The sequence below is a fragment of the Bos javanicus genome, chromosome 19 (genome assembly GCF_032452875.1).
Source record: "Bos javanicus breed banteng chromosome 19, ARS-OSU_banteng_1.0, whole genome shotgun sequence".
Classification (NCBI taxonomy): domain Eukaryota; kingdom Metazoa; phylum Chordata; class Mammalia; order Artiodactyla; family Bovidae; genus Bos; species Bos javanicus.
This window is the reverse complement of record NC_083886.1, coordinates 57,630,323-57,655,891: the sequence shown is the minus strand read 5'-3', so window position 1 is coordinate 57,655,891 and position 25,569 is coordinate 57,630,323. Positions and strand designations below refer to the sequence as shown.

At 43.3% G+C, this 25,569-nt stretch overlaps 1 protein-coding gene across 3 annotated transcripts in view; it reads right to left on the bottom strand.

Annotated features, from left to right (window-relative positions):
* The window catches only part of GRB2 (growth factor receptor bound protein 2), a 67,565-nt gene that overhangs the window by 21,410 nt on the left and 20,586 nt on the right, over positions 1–25,569 (bottom strand). Inside the window, exon 1 of one of the 3 annotated variants that reach the window (XM_061392868.1) lies at positions 25,256–25,297. The exons of the other annotated variants lie outside the window; for them this stretch is intronic. Within the exon in view, the coding sequence (XP_061248852.1) occupies positions 25,256–25,282 (27 nt within the window). The 5' untranslated portion in view covers positions 25,283–25,297. Of the gene's footprint in view, positions 1–25,255; positions 25,298–25,569 lie in introns of those variants that run through there. 3 annotated transcript variants of the gene reach the window in all.

The following is a 25,569-nucleotide window of genomic DNA, read 5'->3' as shown; positions in this document are numbered from 1 at the left end:
CATGGCAGGAGAGTCTGTAATCCTATGAGAGACAGAGGGACTGGGCGAGCATGTTGAGTCCCCACCCCATTGCCAGGGTGGAGGTGATGCAGGCAATTAAACAGGTAAGTACAAATACTAAACTGAAAATGTGGATTCGTGCTGTGTTAAGTGTAGGATTAGGGAGCAGAAAAGACAGGGACCTCCTTTAGTCTGGGAGGGAGGGGGCATGTGGGCACAGAGTAATATTTGAGGGGACACCCAAAGAGCTGCCTATGAGTAGTCCAGGCAGAAAGCTCCAGTGAGAAAATCAGGGAGCTCAAAGTGCTCAGAAGCCACTGAAGAGTGGCAGTCAGGTTTGCCTTTTTCAAACATTCCAATGTGAGAATGAAGTGGAGGGAAAACCAGGTGAGACCCACCCTAGCTGCCAGGTGGAAGATGCCAGCACTGGGACTGCAGTGGGAAAGTGAGGTGCAGGGAAGCAGACAGAGTCAGGATACCTAGAGGTGGAATCAAAAGAGCTTGGTGGGTAGATGGGACTCAGTGGGCTCCCTCTTGGCCATCGATTCTCTTTTTCTCTCTGTAAAGCACTTTAGAAAAACAGCTATATAGAGCTGCTGGTGAATATCCTTCTTTTAGCGTCCTCATGAGTAAAGCCTAACTGCAAAGGCAGACGGTGCTCCTGAGCCTCTCCAGGTCCAGTGGACACTCTCCCTCACCTCTCTGTGCCCTGTATGGACCTGCCACGGCTCTCTGGTTCCCCAATGGGGAGGCCCGCGGAAGGCGGCTTCCTACTGGGGATTCTGTGGGCGGCCTCGGCCCCCCCCAGCTAAGCGTTCAGCCCTCTCAGCTCAGTCGCCTCCTCCTCCAGGCTTTGGTAGCGCCTCCCCCTTCCTGCAAGCTACTGTCTTCTTTCTCCAAGCCTCAAGATGGTAACCCGCTTTCCAGCTCTGGGTCCCGCACCATCCCCTGTGGTTTCCAGAGAAACCCTGCCCATACCTTTCTTGTAAATGGTCTCATTAATAAAATCTCTTCAGGTTAGCCCATTTAGGTCTGTCATGTGTTTCCTACCAGGACCCTGGCTGAGATTCCCCTCAAATCAGTTCTATTCATCCTTTGGAACGGATTAAGGAGATATTTCATCACATAAAGTGACAGTTAAGGGCAAACAGATCACAGAAGTATTCCCAATTCTACTAACTACTTGGGAGAAGAAAACTTAAAAGACTCTTGAGGTCCACCATTCTTAAGCCGTTAAATAATTCTGTCTACTATTAAAGTAGTTACAGGGAACTAAGAAAGGTGACGAAGCAATGAAGACCTAGGATCTGTAATCCGGCCAACGCTAGGCGGTCCTGATGAGTTAGCTGCAGCTGCTGTCCTCTTTGAATTGCACTCTGGTCCATGTTTGAGTGCGTACTACACTGACAGCTTTGTGCTAGGAAGCTGCGATGGGATCTGGGGGGTGGGGGAAGAGACACAGTCCTACCTTTGGAAGTGTTTACAGCTAAGGGAGCTATGCATGTAGATAATAAGGGAATAAGTAGAAATTGGGATAAGGGAAATGGCTGATTTTAAGCTGACTATGGAATTCACGGGAGAAGGCAATGGCACCCCACTCCAGTACTCTTGCCTGGAAAATCCCATGGACAGAGGAGCCTGGTAGGCTGTAGTCCATGGGGTCGCTAAGAGTCGGACATGACTGAAGCAACTTAGCAGCAGCAGCATAGAATTCACAGCTACATGTTTCCAAATGAGCTGCTTGGTTGATGTAGAAAAAATTCAGTTCATGTCTGGAGGAACTAGAAAAATGGCAACTTCAAATAGTCCAGGAATAGAGAAAGAACTTAAAGGCAGAGCAACTCAGAGTAGGTAAGAAGGTGTGGTAAAACAAGGCCATTGTCCCTTTTATATTTTAATTGGGTTCAAAAAAGGAGGGAGTTGCTGTTAAGTCACACAGCTGGTATCCTCTCTCTGCCAGGCTACAAAGTACCCTCCTGCGAAACGGAGCGGTCACATGTTTAAGCGACCAACAGGCACTGTGGATGGCTGGATGGGGCTCAATGGCGTGGAGCTGCCTCTCAAGTAATCTCCAGGGCGAGGCTACTCCACTGCCCCTCCTCGCTGTCTCCACCACTCTGCTCAAGTGCCACCGGGAAGGCTGAAGAGTCTTGTAGCCCAGAAACCTTCAAGGCTGGAGTATCATGTGGGCCTGCCTGGGGTAACTAGATCAAGTGGTCTATTCCAATCTTCTGTCACTCAGAGATTTGACAGACTACCCACTTCCTCTACTTTTGGATGACTGGATTGGCAAAGATGAAAACAAGTTAATATTCAGTGATGATGACCGGCTGTTCCTGGTGGGAGTATAAAAAGGTGTATGGTTTCACTGAAAAGAATTTAGCCTTAAGTATCAAAGATCTGAATTTTCATACCTATTAACCCAGTAAAGCCCAGCCATTCTTAGGACTCTATTCTAATCAAATAATCAAGATGTACTGTGTTAAGACTCAGGCAGCAGACAATTATGAGTGTTCATTTTGAGTCAGCGTCTGTGCTCAGTCCTGGGGAGACCACAAGATGGAAATGATCCTTCCTTACAAGGAGCTAAGAGCAGGGAAGCGAAGGGAACCATGTAACTTAAGGAATCACAGGTTATGATGGAAAGTTCAGAGTGCTCCAGATGTGGGTGCACCTTGGGGAGACCTAATTGAATCACACATAGAGGTGGCAAGGAAAGCTCACCTGGGCAGTAACATTTCAACTGGAAACCCTAAGTACCAGCAGGTCTTAGCCAGGTTTAGAGGTGGGAATGGAGGACACGAGTGAGAGACAGCAGAAATATTCCAAGCAGAGGGACAAGCACACGTAGAGGCTCTTGGGTGGGAAGGGGTTTAGTATGGTCTGGAATGGAAATAACAGATCCAAAGGAGTTTTGTGAAAAGTAGAGGCTTGGAGGCTAGAGAGAAAGGGAACTGGCTAAACTGTGCAGGGCTCTAAAGAGTAGAGTAAGGATCCTGGGAGAGCAGAGACTGAACCTGCTCTTGAGTATGATGATTCTGGTTTCTGTGTGGCACAGAGATCTGGGAGGGATGCAAAGTGGCAGCAGAAAGACCACTTAATTAAGGGGCTACTGCAGTAAGCCAGGCCAGAAGAGATGGACATTCTGACTAGGGTGGGGGGATTCTGATTGCCTTGAGAAGACTCTAAGATGAACACAAGAACTCCATATGCATTATTTTCACACTCTTAAATTTACCCCTGCACCCTGTTTGCAGGAACAGGGAACACAGTATAAATTTGATTTGAGATCAAATTTCAAGTCATATCACTAGCTTCTCAAGGCCACATAATCTAAAACTTAAAGTTTATTCTTCACCATAAAGTGAAAATGTATAAAAGAGATAATCCCTCAGTTGTGCTGAGGTGATGTTTTGATAGCTATTAATACATAAGTAAACGTCTACACCGGAGAAGGCGATGGCACCCCCTCCAGTACTCTTGCCCGGAAAATCGCATGGATGGAGGAGCCTGGTGGGCTGCAGTCCATGGGGTCGCTAAGAGTTGGACACGATTGAGCGACTTCACTTTCACTTTTCACTTTCATGCATTGGAGAAGGAAATGGCAACCCACTCCAGTGTTCTTGCCTGGAGAATCCCAGGGACAGGGTAGCCTGGTGGGCTGCCGTCTATTCGGTCGCTCAGAGTCGGACACGACTGAAGCGACTTAGCAGCAGCAGCAGCAAACGTCTACACAAAACTTTTTCAAACAACCAATTCAAATAACTATAATGTACACTCTATGAAAATACTCAATTTGAACTAGTATACCCTAAAATATGCTTACTCACATATTAAACTTTCTCTACTCCCAAAAGTGACCCCAAATACAGGCATTTTCATTAAGAAAAGAGACTTGAGAATTCAGGATATGACAACTTTTTCTGGGTATCTCTCTAACGGAATTGGTGACAAATATAGCTGCTGTTGACAGACAGGCTGAGTTACCCCTCCTTTTGTCCTGTAATTAACTAGCTTTCAAGGCCTCCTGCAGGCAGCTGCAAGGCTCAGAAGGCAGGAGGGAGGCTGGGGGGAGGGGAGGGTGGTGGGGCGGGGGCAGGCGGAGCGCAGCCTTGCAGCTCTGCTCTAAGCCTGTGCTCAAAGGGAGACGAGCCCAGCCCTGCTCCGCCTATTGGTTTTATCTGAGCACCTACACACTGTTTCATGTGGAAAATCAGCACTTTCGTCCCACAGAAACGTCACAACCTGCAGAGAATAGGGGGACTAAGAGGACTAAATAATAGGATGAATTAATGCAAACAACGGGCTTGTCAGGCCCTCAATTCCAGATTACAAGAAGGACTTCCTGATTTCAGGCAGTATTTAAAGTGGGAAACTAGTGTGCCACCCACAATTCTGGGTCGCTACAGGACTTAACAACGTCGGTGCTGCCTGGAAATTCAAGGGGAAACCAGGCATATGGGGTTCTTCTCTTGCCCACAATAACAAGGAGCTTTCCAAACCATAAAAATGATCAGCCATATGATGATCAACTCAGGTATGACTACTGTTGGCCACTAGAGAATGATTATTACTGAGCCTTTTTAAACCTCTCGACCCCTCCCCATAAGGTCAAAGGCTATGAATGGCTACGCATAACAGATCTATAATGATTCAACTATTAAGTCTGAATTGACCGGAACCAAAATGCCCAGGTAAATTCTCACTATTGAAGTCAAGTTTGCAGCCCTGGGAGGTACAGTGAGGCTGGTTTTAAAACTTGTACTCAAAAAAAAAAAAAAAAAACTTGTACTCCCTTTACTGGATGGCCTTCTGTTTTCCCTAGAGTTCTAATGGATTTAACACAATTTCTCTGGCTTTTATATATTTTAAAATTACCACTTTTCAAGGATGGTATGTGTAAGAAAATGTCTTGAATACTCATTTCCCTCTTCAGTGTATCACTCTGGGATTTTCCTGATACTTTCTTTGGTTGGACGTGTGGATTCTTAGACTTCAAGGCTTCCTCATTTTTGGTTTTTACGGTACGGCACCAGTAATACACCCCAAGAAAGGGTGCTGGGGAAGCAAATGATTTCAGTCCTGGCATGTCTGAAATTGCCTTGATTCGTCACTTGTAACCGAATGCTGGTTCAGTGAGGTGTAGAATTCAGCAGAATTCTAGGCTGAACAGCATTTCTTTCATAATTAGGAAGCCACTGAAGCTACTGTTCTCTGGTATTCGGAGTTGTTCATCTGAAGTTTACTGGCAATCTGATTATCAGAGACTTGCTTCTTAACAGAGACTTGTTTCTTTATTTTCAAGATGCTTTTAGAACCTATTCTTTCTCCTGGACACTTTGAAATTTAACAATAACCTATCTGAGGGTGGATCTGTTTTTATACAAATTGCTGGGTAGACTCGGTGGTCCCTCCTCCTGCAAAAATCCACATCCATCACTTTCGAGAAGTTACCTTCTTTCTTCTTTAAAAAAAAAAAAAAATCTGCTAGTCTTTCCTTTGCACTGTTCTCCTCATTTGACTTCATCAAAGACTTCCAGCAGGCTCGCACAGCATTTCCTGAGTCCATTCACACCCACCTAGACATCGATCTCATTTTCTCCTTGAGCCTCAACAGCTCCTCCACTATCCTTCCCAGCAGATGATCTTTCTATTTCACCAAAAACACAGTAGCAAACAGATCCCTTAAAGCTCCCACCACCTGTGTACAACCACTTGTACCTGTAATCCTTACCCTCTGCCTTCTATTTCTTTTGTCCATGCTCCTAACCACATAAAATTCTACTTCTGTGCTAGACCCTACGTTTTTGCCTGCTCAAGGACATTAGTGCAGTAATTTTCCCTTATTTCTTGCTCATCATCAATTTTTTTTGTCTCTACTGGATCTTTTCATCAGTAAATAAAAACGCTATTATTTCTCCCAACTCTCAGACTGGGATGAAAACAGACCTCTTTTGATTCTACATCAAAACTCCCTGGAACAGTTGTTCACATCCCCTGTCTCCAGTTTCTTCCTGTTCTCTCTCCCCAACATTTTATTATGAAAGTTTTCAAACACAGAGCAAAGTTTAAAGAATTTTACCAACCATGACACATTTACCCACCACCTAAATTATGCCATTAACAATATGTGCTTTATCACATATCTATACAATCTCCCATTAATCCAATTTTTTTAATGCAACAAAGTTACTGTCATCAGCATTCTCCAAATACATAAACACATTATTAACCATTAGTTAAATGTTAGTTTGCAATGTCTTTTTTTTCAAATTTTATTTACTGATCTATTTTTGGCTGTCCTGGGTCTCTCTTGTTGCGCAGGCTTTTCCCTCTGGGGAGCACAGGCTCCAGGATGCTCGCTCGGGCTTCAGTAGTTGCCGCATGTGGGCTTAGTGGCTTAGTGGCTTAGTGGCCACAGCAGTGGCCGCAGTGTGGCTCCCGGGCTTAGCTGCACGTCTGCATGTGGGATACTCCCAGACCAGGGATCGAACTTGTCCCCTGTACTGGCAGGTAGATTCTTTAGCACTGAGTCACCAGGAAAGCCCTATTTTATTTTTTTCATGTATCTCAAAATTGCAGACATCAGGACGCCTTCTCCTAAACACTTCTGCATATATATTATTAACTACAGTTAAAATACTAGTTTGCAGTGCTTTCTTTTGGTGTAGCATTTACACAGCCACTGCCACCCCTACCAAGGCTCCCCATACTCCACTCCCTGCCCTGACTCACCTTCTCTGAACCCACTCCTGGTATGTTTCTGCTCTCTCCACTGTGACTACTCAGAGGTCACCAGTGATGGTGATGGCCTGTTACTGAATCCAAAGGTCAGTACCCCACCCCATCTGACCTGGCCTATCAGAAGCCACAACGGAGTGGTCACTTACTCTGCAGTGAACACTTGTTTGGCTTCTAGGATACAACACATCCTAGGTTTTCTTCCTATTGAACTGGCTGCTCTTGTTTGGTCTCCGTTGCTAGTTTCTTTTTATTTCATTATGTTAAAGGGCCTCAAGGGCTCCATCTCAGAACCTATTTTCTTCTCTACCAACACTCATTCTCTTAATTTTCTCATATAGTCAGATGACTTTTATATACCCTAAATCAACCCCTTCTCTGCACTTCCACAGCTAGAACTCTGGTCCAAGCTGCCAACAGCTCTTCCCCGGATTATTATGTCGTATCTGCCCAACTGGTCTCGCTGCTTTCACTTTATCCCCTTCAGAATGTTCTCTATTCTACAAACCAGAATAACATTATTAAAATGTAAGCCATACCTGTTGTCATAGCCAGGAGTCGGCGGAGCAAATGTGACAACTAGGTGTACTGTGGTATCCTGAAACAGAAAAAGGGCACTAGGGAAAAGCTAAGGAAATCTGGATAAAGTACCAACTTTAGTTAATCACAATGTGCCCGGAGCCGTTCATTAATTGTTAAAAAAAAAAAAAAAAGTACTAATGCAAGATGCTAAAAACAGGGAAAATTTGGTGTGGGGCATACTTGCACACTTTGTACAAGTTTTCTGTAAATCTAAAACTGTTCTGAAAAGTAAAGCTTATATATATACATATAAAAAAAAGCTAGACTGTGGATCTGCTTAAAATCCTTCAAAGGTTTCTCATTTCTCTAACACTCACTGCTCCTCAGTTGTGTATTCACATTTAAAACCGAGGCAACACAAAAGCAGTCTAGGGACTTCCCTGGAGGTCCAGTGGCTAAGACTCCAGCTCCCAATGCAGGGGGCCCGGGATTCCACCCCGGCCAGGGAACTAGATCCAACATGTTGCAACTGAGAGCTTGTGTGTCACAACTAAAGATCCTGCATGCCTCCACTAAAAGATTCTGCATGCCGCAGGGAAGACTGAAGATTCCAAGTGTTGAGGGCTGCAACTACGACCCAACGCAGCCAAATAAATACTATAAACACAAAAGCAGCCTAGGAACTGTTGGAAGTGGGTGAGGCTTGACAGAGAGTTTGCTTTATTTAAACAGAGCTCTAGATGCAGGTAACTTTAGCAAAAGTACCGGAAGAACACTATTTCCAATGCCACAACGTTTTTCTGAGACAATTTAATGCAGAAGTACTACTGTCTTGAGAATAGTACTTAACGACAGTTCTACCTTTGTTGACAGCAAATTACCTCATCATACTGTGACCTCTCTTTGTTGACTGTTCTTTGTATTGTGTAACACAGTTAACACTCAACAGACACTGCAAGGGAGTGGGGAATGAGTATGTTTACAGATGACCTACGAAAGGCTATAATGTAACGTAAATTGGGATTAAAAACCACCATCATCACTACCAACAGCAGCAGCAAATCACCTATAATGGAGAAAATACTTAATAAAACTCATTATGTCTTTAAAACTCTAAACAAATGTTAAATATAAGGATTTTTTAAAAAAACAATTAAGGTAAAATGCAATTTGCTGTCAATTCATCTTAGCAGGCCTAATGGTCTCATTTTTACTTTAAATATTTACTTACCTACAGACCTATTTTTCTTACTCTATACTTACCTGTGTGGACAATGAATCTTATAACTAACATAAGTGAAAAGACAGAGATGATCAATTCATTTGGCTAATACGGTAAACCTTATCAATCGTTTGGCCAAAGCCCACAGCACTTCCGGCCTGGCGTGAGGCAGCACAGCGCTGAGCACGGTGCCTTCCACTACTTGCCCCCCCAACTCTCCAGCCTTCCTGCCATTTCCTTCCTTGAACTCCAAACTCCAACAATACTACTGCTACTTCCAGCTGCTTCCCAACCGCCAAGCTGTTTTATGATTTTTCAGACTCGGTATATGTGTTTCCTCTGGTTAAGATGGCAAAGTCAAGATTTAAGATCACTTTCTGTCTGCAATCATGGATCTTTGTATTATTACCACAGCTCTATCATCGTACCAGCTTCAATATGTTGTGACTACTTGTCCTTTCTGCGACACTGAGCTATCTGAGGGCAGGTGCCTCATCTGTTCACTTTGGTGTCCTCAAGGACACGTCTTGCAAGAAAAACCTTCGTTGGTGAAACAGTATGTCCCCAAAATATTTTAGATCTTCCTTAAAAGAAATGATAAGCTATCTCCCAAATGCATATGAGGAAATGTGATTATTACATAATCAATTTTTGTGCCTGGTTTTCTTTTTGTTCATGATAAGCAAATGCTCCAGTAGCTTAAATCTCAAAAATATGGTTTCAACAGATTTCAAGCACTATTGTGTGTGTGTCTCTCTCACTTTCTCTCTCACCCACCTACACACATACATACACACTCACATCTTAGAAAGACACTTCTGGACAACATGGGCCAGTTTTACATGTTTGGAACAATTCCTGGTAATTTTAAGTCCTTCACACACAAAAATCAAAAGACCAGATGGGATTTTAGGAGATTTTCCAATCCATTTTCCTATTATAAAACCTAGTAAGTAAATGAAGTCACCAATATGGGCAAGATAATTATCCTATTTTAGAAGGCTTCCATAGAACTATCCTTAAGAATGTACCCAAATGTAATCTCTACCGATGCAATTTAGGTCAAACTCAGTGTTAGCTCACACAGGAAAGCAAAATACCATCATTTCCATGCATGTGTGCAGAGTAAGGAACGACATGACACCAAAGGAAAGTGTAGTGGAGCGAAAAGAACACGGAGAACCAGCGACATCCGTGCCGTCCCTGCCGCTAACCTTGCTCTGGTGCCTTGGCCTGTCTGGGCCTCATAAAATCCCCCGTAAAATAACAGTGCTGGGCTGGAATGCTAGGTTCTTTTTTAAAGTAATATCTTAAAAAGGCACAATGCACTTATTGTGCACCTGCTGTATGACCTTTTATGTATATTAAGGACGACCTTTCCCAGAGAGAGCATTTTTTCAGATGACTGCACAGTTAATAAAAAGTGAAACTGTAATTCAATTCAAATTCAGGTCTGCTTGTTCTAAAAGACATTGTGCTAATCTGCCTACTGGGAAAGGGAAGAAGGGAAAAGAAAGGAAGGAAGGGAACTACAGACTGGCAAAGATGCAAGTAAGTGTTTTTCCTGCAGCCAGCATAAGGACAGAAAAATAGGCCAGGACAACCGCTATGGCACGAGCAGTGACAGGGAAACTAAGAGAAATGGGTCCCCGTACTTGGCTCTTTAAAACTGTCATCACAAATGCCAACTGCTTCATCGACTAGGATATGCCATCCCACTACTTCTTGTGTGTGTGTGTGTTTGTGTGTGAGCGTCGCTCAGTCGTGCCCGACTCTTTGCAACCTCACGGATTGTGGCCCGCCAGCCTCCTGTCCCTGGAATTCTCCAGGCAAGAATACTGGAGTGGGTTGCCATTCTCTGCTCCAGAGGATCTTCCCAGCCCAGGGATCAAACCCAGTCTTTTGCATTGCAGGCAGGTTTTTTTATCGTCTAAGCCACTGGGGAAGGCACGTCTCATATCTACTTGCAACATACCAGACATCCTGATTGAAGGTATGAGGGAAATACAGAAGAATCTGAGGAACCAACCTAAAATCCATGATTTGGGGAAGGCTGAGGAGTAGGCATGCAGGATAACACTCCTCAAATAGGAGGGAAACCTCCCAATTTAATAGGTTTTAATATCTCTGAAAACATGATTCCAGGAGCAAAATATATTACGCCCGTTATGTACCTGTTACTAAGTAACTCCACTCATACAGACTATTAAGTCAATACCGTAAATTGTAATGTTGCAAATATCATAGGATTCATGTCTTCCCACATCTAGTATTTTTCTCAGCTTATTTTTGGTTTAAACTGAAGTTTCCCAATGAACTGTATAAATATATTTTTCAAGCATTATTGTATTTCCTGGTGTTAGAATCACACCTTTTTTTTTTTTTTTGGTCATAATCCTAATACCCATAAGCATTCACAAAGCACTTCTGATTAGTGACGGAGCTGATAAGCTCCTGAGATCAGTTTAGAGAGGAGAGCAATAAAGAAGGCGCACTAAGATCCTCAGAGCCTTGGGCTCAGGCATGGCAGGTAGTGGGGTAAAGATGCCCACCATGTCTCAGCCTTAAAATTAAAAAATCACCCCCTCCAGACACATGAAAATGTGATTCACTGATACATGAATATCAATTTCTGTACTGTATCCATAAAAAGAGTAAGATTTTTTCACCCTCCAACCACTAAATTTCTCCCGTTTGGGGGGCGGGGAGAAATCACCCCTGTTGAGAATATAAGACCCAGCTCATTTACTCTACTAAACTACTCAGAACACACAAAAGTCAGGAAGTACTAACAATCTGGGAGCCAGCAAATACTTTTTAATATATTGATTTTTACCCAATAGATAGCTAGCAATAGATAACAGATGCTAAATAACTGTCACTTTATTCTTGTTCTCAGTATTTTAACGGCTGGATACAGGACAAGAAAATCAGAAACAGAAACGCTCCTTTGTAAAGTTTACCCCACCGGCCCCACCAGGTGCACGGGCTTCGTCTTGCCTTTAAAGATTCTAGAACTACATACTCTCCCACCCACAGGATCACGCTTTTGAGTTCAAAATTCAGCCAGCTTGCCTCAGCTCCTGTGTGGGCACCTAAGTACAGTGGTGTGTGGGCCAATTTTCAAAAGGGCAGAACAGCCCCCCACCTCCAGCCAGAATCACCCAATTACTAATCTGAAAAACACTGACAGCCAAATAAAGTACTCCAGTTAAAAGTGAAAGGCTTTCTCCATTGGGGAGTAGAGGAAGAACAGTCAGTCTAGAAGATAAAAAAAAGAAAAAGAAATTTACAATTGTTTGAGCTGGGTAACTGAAAGAAACAGAAGCGAAAATAAAGGTGCTGCTGCTGCTAAGTCACCTCAGTCGTGTCCGACTCTGCGCGACCCCATAGACGGCAGCCCACCAGGCTGCCCCGTCCCTGGGATTCTCCAGGCAAGAACACCGGAGTGGGTTGCCATTTCCTTCTCCAATGCATGAAAGTGAGAAGTGAAAGTGAAGTCGCTCAGTCGCATTCAACTCTGTGCGACCCCATGGACTGCCGCCTACCAGGCTCCTCCGTCCATAGGATTTTCCAGGCAAGAGTAATGGAGTGGGGCGCCATTGCCTTCTTGTCACAAAGGCTATGTGTCTGCTTTGGGGGAAGGGAGATTCTTCTTCATTACACAGATCCCCTGGTTTCTAAAAAAGAATCAAGAGACCCTTCCTCAAAGGTTTTGAACACCCAAATTATCTTCTTCATGCCCTAATCCCTAACCACTAAGGAGTGGGTGCGAGGTCTTCCACTCCTGACCTCTAAAATCAGCCACAGGGCGTCCTATCATTTCCACCCATAAAAGCACCTTCCACTTTGAAGGCTTCTCTCTGGAAAACCTTTTCCACCTTGTAAAATTATGTGGATTATCTAGAGGGTAGTGATGGATCTACTCTTTGATCATTATTTTTCAGAAACCCAAAGTACAAATGCAAAGAGTGTTAAGTCTACAAAATGTTTTAGTGAGTCTTTCTTGTGAAATCACAACTCTAAATTTTTGTTAAGCTTGTCCTAACAGCAAATCAGACAAAGATCACAAAGATGCAGCTGACTTGTGTACCAGAAAGTCAATATAAAAGCTGTGACCCAAAAAGTCAATCTAAGATACTCTTGGTAAATTCTACAATGGCTCTTTCCTGTTTCAGGGGCAGCAGGAATGCCTCCGTGGACAGCACCGATTACTGCTGGCTCCTTGCCAAGTATTCTCTTTCTGGTCTTGTGCTAAGGCTACATTTTCACTTTAGGGAAAACTCACCACAAGCTTCCATTACTGGCTATATTCTACTTCAGTTCAGTCGCTCATTTGTGTCCGACTCTTTGCGACACCATGCACTGCAGCATGCTAGGCTTCCCATATTCTATTTGGATATATGCAAATATCTCTAGCCCAAAAGAACCTCAACAGCTAAATCTCTTTCCCTGGAGGTCTCTCAAGCACCTCAAACTTAACCACAACCAAATGGACCTCAAGATGTTCCAGAAAGTATTCATCTCCCATATTACCTTTCTCAGTTAACAGTACCCATGGCCACCAAGTAGCCTTAGTCAGACTTCTTATCCATCCCTGAATATAGTTCCTTCTACTATATAAATACACGTCCTCTTCAATTAAAATGTCCATCATCTGTACAAAACCCTGACCTCCCTTTCTTTACCACTCTGCTACAGTTTCTCTCTTAAAATGCAACTGATGTTATTTCTGTGCGTATTGTCCTTCAAAACTTCGACCTTTGAAGAATCAAGTCCAGTACTTTTTAGTCCGGCATACGATCTCCCTAATGATACAGCTTCTGCCTAACTCTTCAACTACCTCTGCCATTTCCCCCACGAGGATCTCACATCTTGTCTGCAGCCACCTTCTGTCTGTCCCGGCTCACCTGCTGTGCGTTCATGCCTCTGCCTGGAATGCCCTTCCCTCCGTGTTTGTTCACCTAGTCTTATTTCACTCTTCAAAGCCCAACGAAATGTCCACTCTGTGAAATCTATCACCACCACTCTCCTTGTAAACATTTCTACTAGTGAACGGAAACTGTACAACCAAAGAGTACACGCGGCCATGTCCTTCACAAAGCAGTGCCTCGTTTCACTACATACCTATAGAAGGTGAACACTTGATGCCTGTTGGTAAACCACCTCTCCTCTAATAAATAACTAAAATAACACAACTTATACTTATTAAGAATTTATCACATGCCAAAATTTACAACATATTAGGCCATTTCATCCTCACAACAACTCCATAAGGTGGGTAGGTATTATTCCAGTTTATAAATGAGGAATCTAGGTGCATTCAAACAGGCCAGAGAACCTGCCCAGGAGCTACAGCTTTAATGGAAGAGATGGGACTGGAACTCAGGTCTGAACAATTCCAGAGTCCACGCTTGTAACCTCTGTGCTTAATTCTTACTACGTTTTACACTGCCCTTAACAGGCCTCCCAAAGAGTGTTGTCCATTCTATTTTGTCTAAAACTTCAAGAATCAACTATCTAGCTAGGTTTCTATTAGGGTTTTATACTTTCTGCAGCTAAGGGAATAGTTATTCTGGATTAAGAATGCTATGGACAATGAGCTCAGAATAATATGATTACTCTGAACTGTCTCATATACAAGTATCTGGCACCCAACCTAAATTCAATCAACCAGAAAAGTTTTTCGAAGTCCATGTAGGAAAAAGAAAATAAATACTTATTTCCTCAGATCAATCTTCCAAAAGAATAACTCCTTCCATTTTTTTGGAAGGCAGGGCAATCTGCAAATACAAAGATCCCTTTTATTTGGGAGTTTTGAGCCATATACCCAAAGTCCTAATAGCAGTATATGAAGAAAAAGTCAAGATCAAACTCATCTTGTTAAGCCCCTCCTCCTCTGCTCCTGGCCATCTTTATTTTTAGGACATTCTCTGGCAGTTGTAGTTATCAGATGATGGCGATACTGAGAATATGTGAGCTTCACAAGTTGGCAGGTGTCGGATGGCGACCCTGCAGCAGCTCCATCGGCAGCCCACCCAGACGCTTATGTTTAAACTGGAAAAAAGTCCATGAAGCAGGCAGAAGCCAGTGGCTCATCTTACACCAGACCCCCTACTTTCAGCTGTCTCAAAAAAACAAAACCCCAAACCCTCTAAATTAGAATCATTTCAATCTTCTCAGACAGAATCTTGTATCAAAGAAATTCTAAATCCTACTTTAATGACTTCTACTTTGTTGCAACGGTACAGGAAATTCAGCTGTCCTTTTGCTCAGAGGAAACCAGTGTGCGTTTTAAACAGAAGCTGAACACAGTAAAACCCGAAGGGGACAGACATCAGGGACGGGCTCTTCTGGCATGATGTTACCTTCACAGCTGAGCTGGGAGTGACTGGCTGGTTTCATCTGAAAGAAACATCTGGTACCATCTATACCAAGATGGAAAAGCTCAAATCAAAGTATAATGGAAAGGTGGGGGATAGAAAATGAGCAAAAAAAAAAAAAAAAAAAAAGCCATCATCAGTACCTTTAGTATTTTTAAAAGATAAAACAGAAGAATTTAAAAAATAAAACCAAAGAATTTAAGTGGGAATAATTAATAACCAGCAGGTACCAAGAGATTGTTGAAGTACGTCCAAAAGATGAATAAAACAGCCCAGGACTGGACCTCATTCGATACCAAAACCACTCATCCTCCCAAGTCTCCCCAGTATCCAACTCGCCAAGTCTATGGAGCTACCATTTTCACAATTACTTCTTCTTTCCCTTTATATTTAAGTCGTACCGAGTATTATATTATACTCTTCTTTAAAATGCCTTTAACTATAATAAGGATGGTCACCTAAATTTATTTAAAATGGTGGGGGGAGGGGGGAGGAAACTGTAAAATGTCCAGCAGCAGCAGTGAAAGGGTTAAATCAAGTACACTCAGGCGTGGACACACTCTGCAGCTGTTACAAATGTTCTTTACTAAGAGTTTATAACAGCACTGGTCGGGTGGACAATGGGTGGTCTCCTGAACCTCTGTTGGGCCTCTAGGAAGCAGCCATGAAGCTTGGGTGGGACTGCCCCCTCAACCAAATCTCCCAGAGCAAGTCTATCTCCTCTACCCAATGCTGACCGGCTTAGTCCCAACCTGGACCAATCAACCCACACAGTAAAACATTTGCTGTGAGGCAAGAAGGGCACACTTCCCTTTCCCTGTGATGTTAACAAGATGTCTTCTGATTTAAAAAGGTAATTTCACATACAGTACCATCTTTAAATGTCCAGAAGAAAAAAAGATTATTAGGAGAGATAATAAAATAAACTTATTATTTCTGGGCAACAGATTGGGTTGGATTTGGGTACTGATCATTAACCATCATATATATTTTTTGGTTGTTGTTTTTTTTTTTTTTCCATCATATATATTTTTAATTTACAAAACAGATTGCCAGATTAATCACTGTCTTTGAAACTCACATTCCATTCAGACTCTAACCCTCTGTGAATCCTTTCACCTGAAATGCCATTCTCTTTTTTCCCCAAATCAGTCACTTAGGATCAGGGCTTCTCTTCTTCCCTACCTATAATCCCCAACAACTTCTTTCTCTGAATGCTCAATGCTTTCAACAATTAGCAACCATTACAGTAACTAAGTCATTTACTGAACACCTACTATAATGCTACAGTCCTGGGCACTCTTGTTATTACATTTAAACATAACTGTTTCTATATGAGTCATTTCTACTCAACCAAATATGAAATTCTTGGGGGGCATGAACTGTTTTACATTTATGTTGATTTGTCTTATTGCCTAACATATTCATTCTATCACAAAATAAAGTAGACATTCTAAATATGGATTATTTACATACATTTGGAAGGGGGAAATACTTTTAATAGAGCCTCAAGGGGTATATAAACATCTGAATGCAGAGTTTCAAAGAATAGCAAGAAGAGATAAGAAAGCCTTCTTCAGTGATCAATGCAAAGAAATAGAGGAAAACAATAGAATGGGAAAGACTAGAGATCTCTTCAAGAAAATTAGAGATACCAAGGGAACATTTCATGCGAAGATGGGCTCGATAAAGGACAGAAATGGTATGGACCTAACAGAAGCAGAAGATATTAAAAAGAGATGGCAAGAATACACAGAAGAACTGTACAAAAAGATCTTCACGACCCAGATAATCACGATGGTGTGATCACTGACCTAGAGCCAGACATCCTGGAATGTGAAGTCAAGTGGGCCTTAGAAAGCATCACTACGAACAAAGCTAGTGGAGGTGATGGAATTCCAGTTGAGCTCTTTCAAATCCTGAAAGATGATGCTGTGAAAGTGCTGCACTCAATATGCCAGCAAATTTGGAAAACTCAGCAGTGGCCACAGGACTGGAAAAGGTCAGTTTTCATTCCAATCCCAAAGAAAGGCAATGCCAAAGAGTGCTCAAACTACCGCACAATTGCACTCATCTCACACTAGTAAAGTAAAGTAGTAAAGTACTAACTTTACTAGTAAAGCTAGTAAAGTAATGCTCAAAATTCTCCAAGCCAGGCTTCAGCAATATGTGAACCGTGAACTTCCTGATGTTCAAGCTGGTTTTAGAAAAGGCAGAGGAACCAGAGACCAAATTGCCAACATCCGCTGGATCATGGACAAGCAAGAGAGTTCCAGAAAAACATCTATTTCTGCTTTATTGACTATGCCAAAGCCTTTGACTGTGTGGATCACAATAAACTGTGGAACATTCTGAAAGAGATGGGAATACCAGACCACCTGACCTGCCTCTTGAGAAACCTGTATGCAGGTCAGGAAGCAACAGTTAGAACTGGACATGGAACAACAGACTGGTTCCAAATAGGAAAAGGAGTTCGTCAAGGCTGTATATTATCACCCTGCTTATTTAACTTATATGCAGAGTACATCATGAGAAACGCTGGACTGAAAGAAGCACAAGCTGGAATCAAGATTGCCGGGAGAAATATCAATAACCTCAGCTATGCAGATGACACCACCCTTATGGCAGAAAGTGAAGAGGAACTCAAAAGCCTCTTGATGAAAGTGAAAGTGGACAGTGAAAAAGTTGGCTTAAAGCTCAACATTCAGAAAACGAAGATCATGGCATCCGGTCCCATCACTTCATGGGAAATAGATGGGGAAATAGTGGAAACAGTGTCAGACTTTATTTTTCTGGGCTCCAAAATCACTTCAGATGGTGACTGCAGCCATGAAATTAAAAGACGCTTACTCTTTGGAAGGAAAGTTATGACCAACCTAGATAGCATATTCAAAAGCGCAGACATTACTTTGCCAACAAAGGTCCATCTAGTCAAGGCTATGGTTTTTCCAGTGGTCATGTATGGATGTGAGAGTTGGACTGTGAAGAAGGCTGAGCGCCGAAGAATTGATGCCTTTGAACTGTGGTGTTGGAGAAGACTCTTGAGAGTCCCTTGGACTGCAAGGAGATCCAACCAGTCCATTCTGAAGGAGATCAGCCCTGGGATTTCTTTGGAAGGAATGATGCTAAAGCTGAAACTCCAGTACTTTGGCCACCTCATGCGAAGAGTTGACTCATTGGAAAAGACTCTGATGCTGGGAGGGATTGGGGGCAGGAGGAAAAGAGGACGACAGAGGATGAGATGGCTAGACGGCATCACGGACACAATGAACATGGGTTTGGTTGGATTCCGGGAGTTGGTGATGGACAGGGAGGCCTGGCGTGCTGTGGTTCATGGGGTCGCAAAGAGTCGGACACGACTGAGCAACTGAACTGAACTGAAAAAGGGGTATGACCTTCAAATAGGTTAAGAACCACTGCACCAGAGATTCAACAAATAGTTCTTCAATCATAACTAAACACATCACCAATAAGCCCAGAAGATTCCCAGGAAAAACAGCTTGTGATACAGATCAGGCTGCACAAATGGAAGGACTTGTTTTTAGTCACATTTTGAGTGTATGACAAGGTACTGGAGTGGCATGTGGACAGTACTCTAATGAAATGGAGTCAAACACAGAACTTCTCTTTGACAACTGACAGCACTGTTAACAGTCGCTCTCCACCAGACCTGGGGAGTGCCTTTGTTTTCATCCTTCTGTTTATATGATCAGCTGTTGAAATGGTAATCATTTTACCCTAGTCAGAAAGCTCTTCCTAAGCCTACCATAATAAGCACAGTAGCATAATGGGGGAAGTGACAAATATAAAATTAACACAGTGTGGCAGTACTTCAGGGTCTTATAATCGAGAATTCTCACTTGAATTTTTCTAAATGAATAAGGCTTCCCTGGTGGCTCAGTGGTAAAGAACCCGCCTGCAATGCAGGAGCCACAGGAGACACGAGTATGATCCCTGGGTGGGGAAGATCCCAGGAGGAGATGGCAACCCACTCCAGTATTTTTGCCTGGGAAATCCATGGACAGAGGGAACCTGGAAGGCTGCAGTCCATGGGGCTGCAAAAGAGATGTATATGACTAAGCAACTAAACAACAACATTCTTACCATTAGCTACAAATAAAATTTTAAAAACTCAAACTAATTTAGAAAATCTACAGCAATGGAATGAGGCATTTGCCACAAAGGGTCATCCTCCCATTTATTACTCTGTTTTGAGAGCTAGTGAAATATTAATAGGAATTGCCCAGAGCAGTCCATCTCATGTTCTTCAATATTCAGGCTGCCTCTTGCTGTGGAAGACGCAGAAAGAAGTTCCCTCGTGAGAATGAGTTCGACACTGCTATTATTCACAGCCGAACCTCTTCCTATGGTTTAACATCCAACCTTTACCTTCCCCAAAAGATAACCACTAACATTCCATCCTGCTAAGGACGCCAACACTCTCCCCACCCTCAAAGCCTTAGCATGCTCCTGCTGGACCGCATCTCCTCCCCAGTCATATGGCGTCTTCCCTTGCAATGCCCTCTAGATTTGGACTCTTCTCCATTTCTACTAGGGCACTTCCCTTGTGGCTCAGCTGGGAAAGAATCCGCCTGCAATGCAGGAGACCTGGGTTAGATCCCTGGGTTGGGAAAATCCCTTGGAGAAGGGAAAGGCTCCCTACTCTAGCATTCTGGCCTGGAGAATTTCATGGACTGTATGGTCCATGGGGTCGCAAAGAGTCGGACACAACTGAGCGACTTTCACACACACCATTTCCACTAATTTATTTCAGGAGCTTGCATGCAACAAAACTACTTTCTGGGAATTTCCTGATGGTCCAGTGGTTAGGGCGATGTGCTCACACTGCTGATTGGGTTCAATCCCTGGTAGGGGAACTAAGATCCCACAAGCCTCCATTTACCACCCATCCCCCATAAAAAAACAACTGCTTCCTATTTGATAATAACTGTATACTTGTGGTTTTAAATGTTTACATGTTTCAATTAATTTAATCCTCACAACAATCTGATAAGGTGCTATCATCATCCCTGTTTTTCCAATGAGGACATTTTGGCACTACGAAGTTTAAAACCTTGCCCAACATAACAACTATGGCAAACCAGGTACCGCTGAAGCCCGAGCCTAGCTGGCCTGTCTCCAGCCAGGCCTCCCTCCCTGCGCCCCATCTTGTTTCTACTCTTTCTCCTCTTTAATCCCATACTACTCAAAACAGTCTTTCTAAAACTCTGGGTAATTTCACTGCTCCAGGACCTGTTAGAAAACACTGCTCTTTCATCATATGAATGTCTGCTTTCTGATTAGTTCAAAATGTGAACCAGATCAAATTATGCTCAAAAATCTATTCTCTCCCCGATCAGCTGTGCAATTTTATGCAACTTACTCAACCTGTGTGTTAACACACTTGAAAAAGTTCTTTCACTGTTGAGAGGAATTGAGCAAAGTACTTGGTACAGAGCCTGCCTGGCTCTCAAGACTGTATGAGCTCAGTGAGAGCTATATTTCTGGGCTCATATGAAAGCTTCACCTTCAACAAGGTATCGCCACATCATATGAAAGCTTCACCTTCAGTAAGGAATCGCCACGCTCAAGTCCATCTCTGTTCTCATGTTTCCTCCCACTGGGAAGGCCTGATTACTCAGATGGCAGCTACCACTTCCCAGTACCTTGAGTCCAAAATGACTTATAGTACACAATCACTACACCCAATTCTCTCTTGCTGTAAGTCCTCTAAAACAATGTTTAATCAGAAGACATATTTAGTAGAATGGTCTTTTTTACAACCTGCTTCACAGGGATGTATACAGAGCCTCACTAGCTCAACTCTGGTCCCCGGTATACTGAAACTGTCTCCCTGGCACACACACTCAAAAGCCTGCAGACCAAACTAAATGTAGTCTATAAAAAGAGAATCTGAGAAATGTATTATGTGAGAATTTTCTACATTTAATGTCAATGTGTCACTAGATGCTCCTCAGAATTCAAAATGGGATGTATCGAAACTATCTTATTTAAATGATTTGAAGCTGGACCAAAGGAGTAGCAGCCTGAAGTTCTAGCAAAACTGAACGTTTCTTTACATTATAAGGCCAGAACCAAGAGAGAAATTTAAGAAGACATAAACAACCATATGCAGCTTTACTCAGTTGAAAGATGCTGACAGACCTGATTTATTCTTTGCTTCTTCTGAGCTCAGCATAGGGTCACAAAATAAGACTCCTGAGATGAGGACTGTGGGCTGATTCAGACTGGGCTGGCCAGAGGCTGACTGACTCCAGCCAACCAGCTGATCTGAGAATGACACCGGTCAAGACAGTGATGGTGTTTAAGAACTTACTGACCGCCCCCCATTTCCACCCCCCGTATACACCCACCACTAGAAAAACAACTCAAAGCGTATGCACTCCTTTGCTTTAAGGACAGCATTATTTCCTCAAGACATGAACCACCATCTTATCAATGAAGAGACACAAACACTTAAAACTAATGAATCCTCAAAGCTGACACTTAGATTGACTTAATGGAGTCAAGCTAAAGCCAGGCCCTGCTAGAGATGTGAATTCATTATTTTATTTTTTTATATCCTAACAACATTCAAGCTCTGGGTTTATCACCAGAATACACACATTCCAAGAGCAAATTCATGAGCAAATTTAAAAAGAGACATTAGTGTCTTGTTGATTGAGACCAACTACTCAGGGCCTAGAAGAACCGAAATGTTAAGTCTATGAACAAATTGTCACCAGCCTGTCAGATCTGCCTGCATTTCCCTCTCCTGAAGACTGCTAAGAGCACCTGCACCACTTGCTGCTCTGACTTCGGGACCTTGCTTGGGCTGGGCCCATTCTAGGCTGGCTTCAGCTATGTTTGGCACCGTGAAGCACACTGCCAGCCCTGGGTGTGTTGCTGATGGGTCAGAAAGCAGCCCTGGAGACACAGGGACACCAATGAGAGTGCACACAGTTGTTCCTAAGTGAAGTGTTCTGGCAAATCTTGACAAACAAGAAGAAGAAATTCTTCCCCCAACCCACCTCACTTTTAGCAGCAAAGTAAACTCAAGAGAATATCAGATAAGACCAGCCTCCTCTTCCTGCAGTCCAGCCCCTGCAGAGCGGTTCTCTATGGACCCTGAGGCTGGGAATTGTGTAAACTATGTAAATTAGAACAAATCATCAGGGTTACTCTGAACCATTCCTGTAAATTTGTTTTTCTTGTTTTTCTTATACACTTAAAGAAAAAAGATTTCAAGAGAGAAAGCCAAATGTTTGCAATCTCCTCCTATATAGTAACATCTTATGAACCATCTGCTGAAATAAAATGCCATCGTGACTATAGATGGAATAAATGTCCAAAAATAAAAATTGGTGGAAATCGGGAATGTTTTTTGGACAGTAACAAAAGTAATACTGGCTAAACAGTCTTCAGATCACATGCATAGTAAAGTGTAATTATACTTTACAGAGACGCAAAGGAAAAGCAGCCAAGAAGCATAGCTCAGGTGGTGGCAAAATAAGGGAATAAGAAATTACAGCAGAAATTCCAGAGTTCCTATTTCTGGTTTATGTCACCTAAATAAATACAAAAACAGCTGAGGCAACATAAGAACCAAGTCTGACCTCTGACAGGGTAACACTGGGTAATGAAGACAATATCCAACTATGGACTCCATTTACACCGAGTGGGATGAACCTGGTGTGGGTTTCAACGCTTCTTCTGTCCCAACAAACTAAATGACCATGTTGCTGGGCACTTTGCAAGACACTGACACACAGGAATCTGAGGCCTAGGGAAACAAATGTGCCAATGGCCAGCACACAGTGCCACCTCTTTTGGGGCACCTGAGGGAAAGAAAAGCAGGGAGAAAGATTTCTGAACTCAGGCGGGCGTGCTGTAAGTCATGAGAGAAGGATGGGAGGTGACCAAGGTCATATTGGACAAAAGGAATGGCAGGTCTGAAGACCACAAAGTGTGAAATAGCTCAGTGTTCACGGAAACGATGCACCTCATGGAAAACTGACCAAATATTGTTTAAATATAGTTACAATGGTTCATCGTCCCATTATTTGACATTTCTGGCAAGTTATGTTCACTAATGAAACACTGTAGAGCTTTTAGGGTAAGGATATTTAATTGTGCAAAATATCAGTGTAATTTAACACAAAGAAACAAAATGACTACAGTAAGAGTAAGACTTTGCCCAAGATATTTATGTAAAACAGAGTTCTGAGAAGAAAACACAATAATTATGGTTTTGCTGAATTCAGAGAAACGCTGCCTCTGCTCTCTGGATGGGCCTCAGATGCTGCTGTCTGCACATTCAGCTCAAGACCACATTACACATCCAATGAAACAAGGAACTCAAATTAGAAGAGGCAGCACTGGACTCAACAACACATCGTCTGTCACCCCAGTGGAGCCATTCGATGAGCACGCTTCAGACTCCACGGGACGACTACAGGCTCCTAGCATCTGCCTCTGTCTGCACGGCTGGCGGTAGAAAAGGCTCAGCGCTATGGAGAAAAGGGTCTGGAAAGTCAAAGAGCCACAAGGAAAGGGAGTAGTGCCTCCAGGGAAGAACTCGTGGAGAAGAGACATCCTGCCCCAGTTCCACTGTCCGTCCACAGCAACCTCCTACTTTCCCTCCCCCAGCCTGATTCTACCCAAGGGACCCACCTCCAAAGACCAGGGTCACCATCAATGGTTTGCACTGAGAGGGAAGATATGATTCCCAGCATTTTCAGCTGACACCCAAAATACTCTGAACACAAAAACACTGTTATTTGGGTGGTAACATTCTACAGCTGCTGCTGCTGCTGCTAAGTCGTGTCAGTTATGTCCGATTCTGTGCAATCCCATAGACGGTAGCCCACCAGGCTCCCCCGTCCCTGGGATTCTCCAGGCAAGAACACTGGAGTGGATCATTCTACAGCAGGGCTGTCCAAAGAAGCTTCCTGCTGCTGCTGCTGCTAAGTCACTTCAGTTGTGTCCGACTCTGTTCGATCCCATAGACGGCAGCCCACCAGGCTCCTCTGTCCCTGGGATTCTCCAGACAAGAACACTGGAGTTGGTTGCCATTTCCTTCTCCAATGCATCAAAGTGAAAAGTGAAAGTGAAGTCGCTCAGTCGTGCCCGACTCTTAGTGACCCCATGGACTGCAGCCTACGAGGCTCCTCCGTCCATGGGATTCTCCAGGCAAGAGTACTGGAGTGGGGTGCCATCGCCTTCTCCGAAAAAGCTTCCTACAATGACATAAATGTCCTGTAGCTGCACCGTCCAATACAGCAGCCATTAACCAGACACAGCTAGTGCGATCTTGAAACACAGCCAGTGCAAGTGAAGACGTGAATACCTTCCCTGATTTCAACAGTCATATAAGGCTACTGGCTATAGTATGGGAGAGTGTGGTCAATATCCAGCATACGGAAGCCAAATACTTGAATGGTCCAACCTTAAAAATGTCAGTAAGCGTTACACGAGCAATAACATTTTCCACAAAAACACCAATTTATGAGCTTTTAGAAAACAATCTTTTAGAAGACAATTCTTAAGTACGGACTATCAAAAAACCAAAAGGACATACTAAACTGTCAGTGTTTGTGTCTGTTCACCTATGTTCAGCCAACACAAGCCTAAGGAGACACAACTAAGCAAAGCAGTATCCTGGATGCGCTCCTTGGACAGGAAAAAGGACACTAGGAAAAATGAAGCAAACCCGAATAATGCACGGACCTGAGGGAATAACAAGTCGTGAACTCCCCTGGTGACCCAGTGGTAAAGAATCTGCCCGCCAGTGCAGGGCACACAGGTCTGAGCCCTGCTCCAGGAAGATGTCACAGGCCGCAGGGCCGCAAGTGCTGAGCCCGCGTCACAGCGACTGAAGTCCAGGTGCCAAGAGCCTGTGGCCCGAAACAAAAGAACCACTACCATGAAAGCCTGCTGGCCGCAGCTACAGACGCCCACGCGCAGCAATGAAGGCCCAGGGCAGCCATAAAAAATGCTTAAAATGGTGGCTCAGTATTGGTTCACTAGTGGTTAACAAATGTACTACACCAATGTTAAGACGTTAGTGAGAAACTGCATGTGAGATACAGGGGATCTTTCTGTGCTCTCTTTGCAAGTTTTTCGGTAAATCTAAAATGTTTTAAAATAAACTTGCTTTAAAAAAAAAAATCTATGTTAAAAAAACCCCCTAGGTTCATAAAAGGAACTCTGCTCAGTATTACATAACAACTTACACGGGAAAAGCATTTTTAAAGGACACATGTGTAACTGCTGTGCACTTGAAGCCACCACAACACTGTTAATCAACCATGCTGTTCAGTCGCCCGTCGTGTCCGACGCTCTACGACCCCATGACTGCAGCACATCAGGCCCCCCGGTCCCTCACCTTCTCCTGAACCTTGCCCGAGTTCATTCGTGTCCGTTGTGTCGGTGATGCCATACAGCCGTCTCATCCTCTGACGCCCTCTTCTCCTTCTGCCCTTAATCTCTCCCAGCAGTTAACTATATTCCAATACAAAAAAGTAAAAAAAAAAAAAGAAAAAAAAAAAACAACCCGGAAAACTATGCTCAGTAAAGATGTTGTAGCAGTTTTAGTTTTATCTTAATGAGAGAATCCTGTCGAGGGACCCCTGGCTAAGAGCGCCAGGAGCATTGACATTTTACTCTACCCTTCCTGTAAACAGAACACTGAACTCTGGG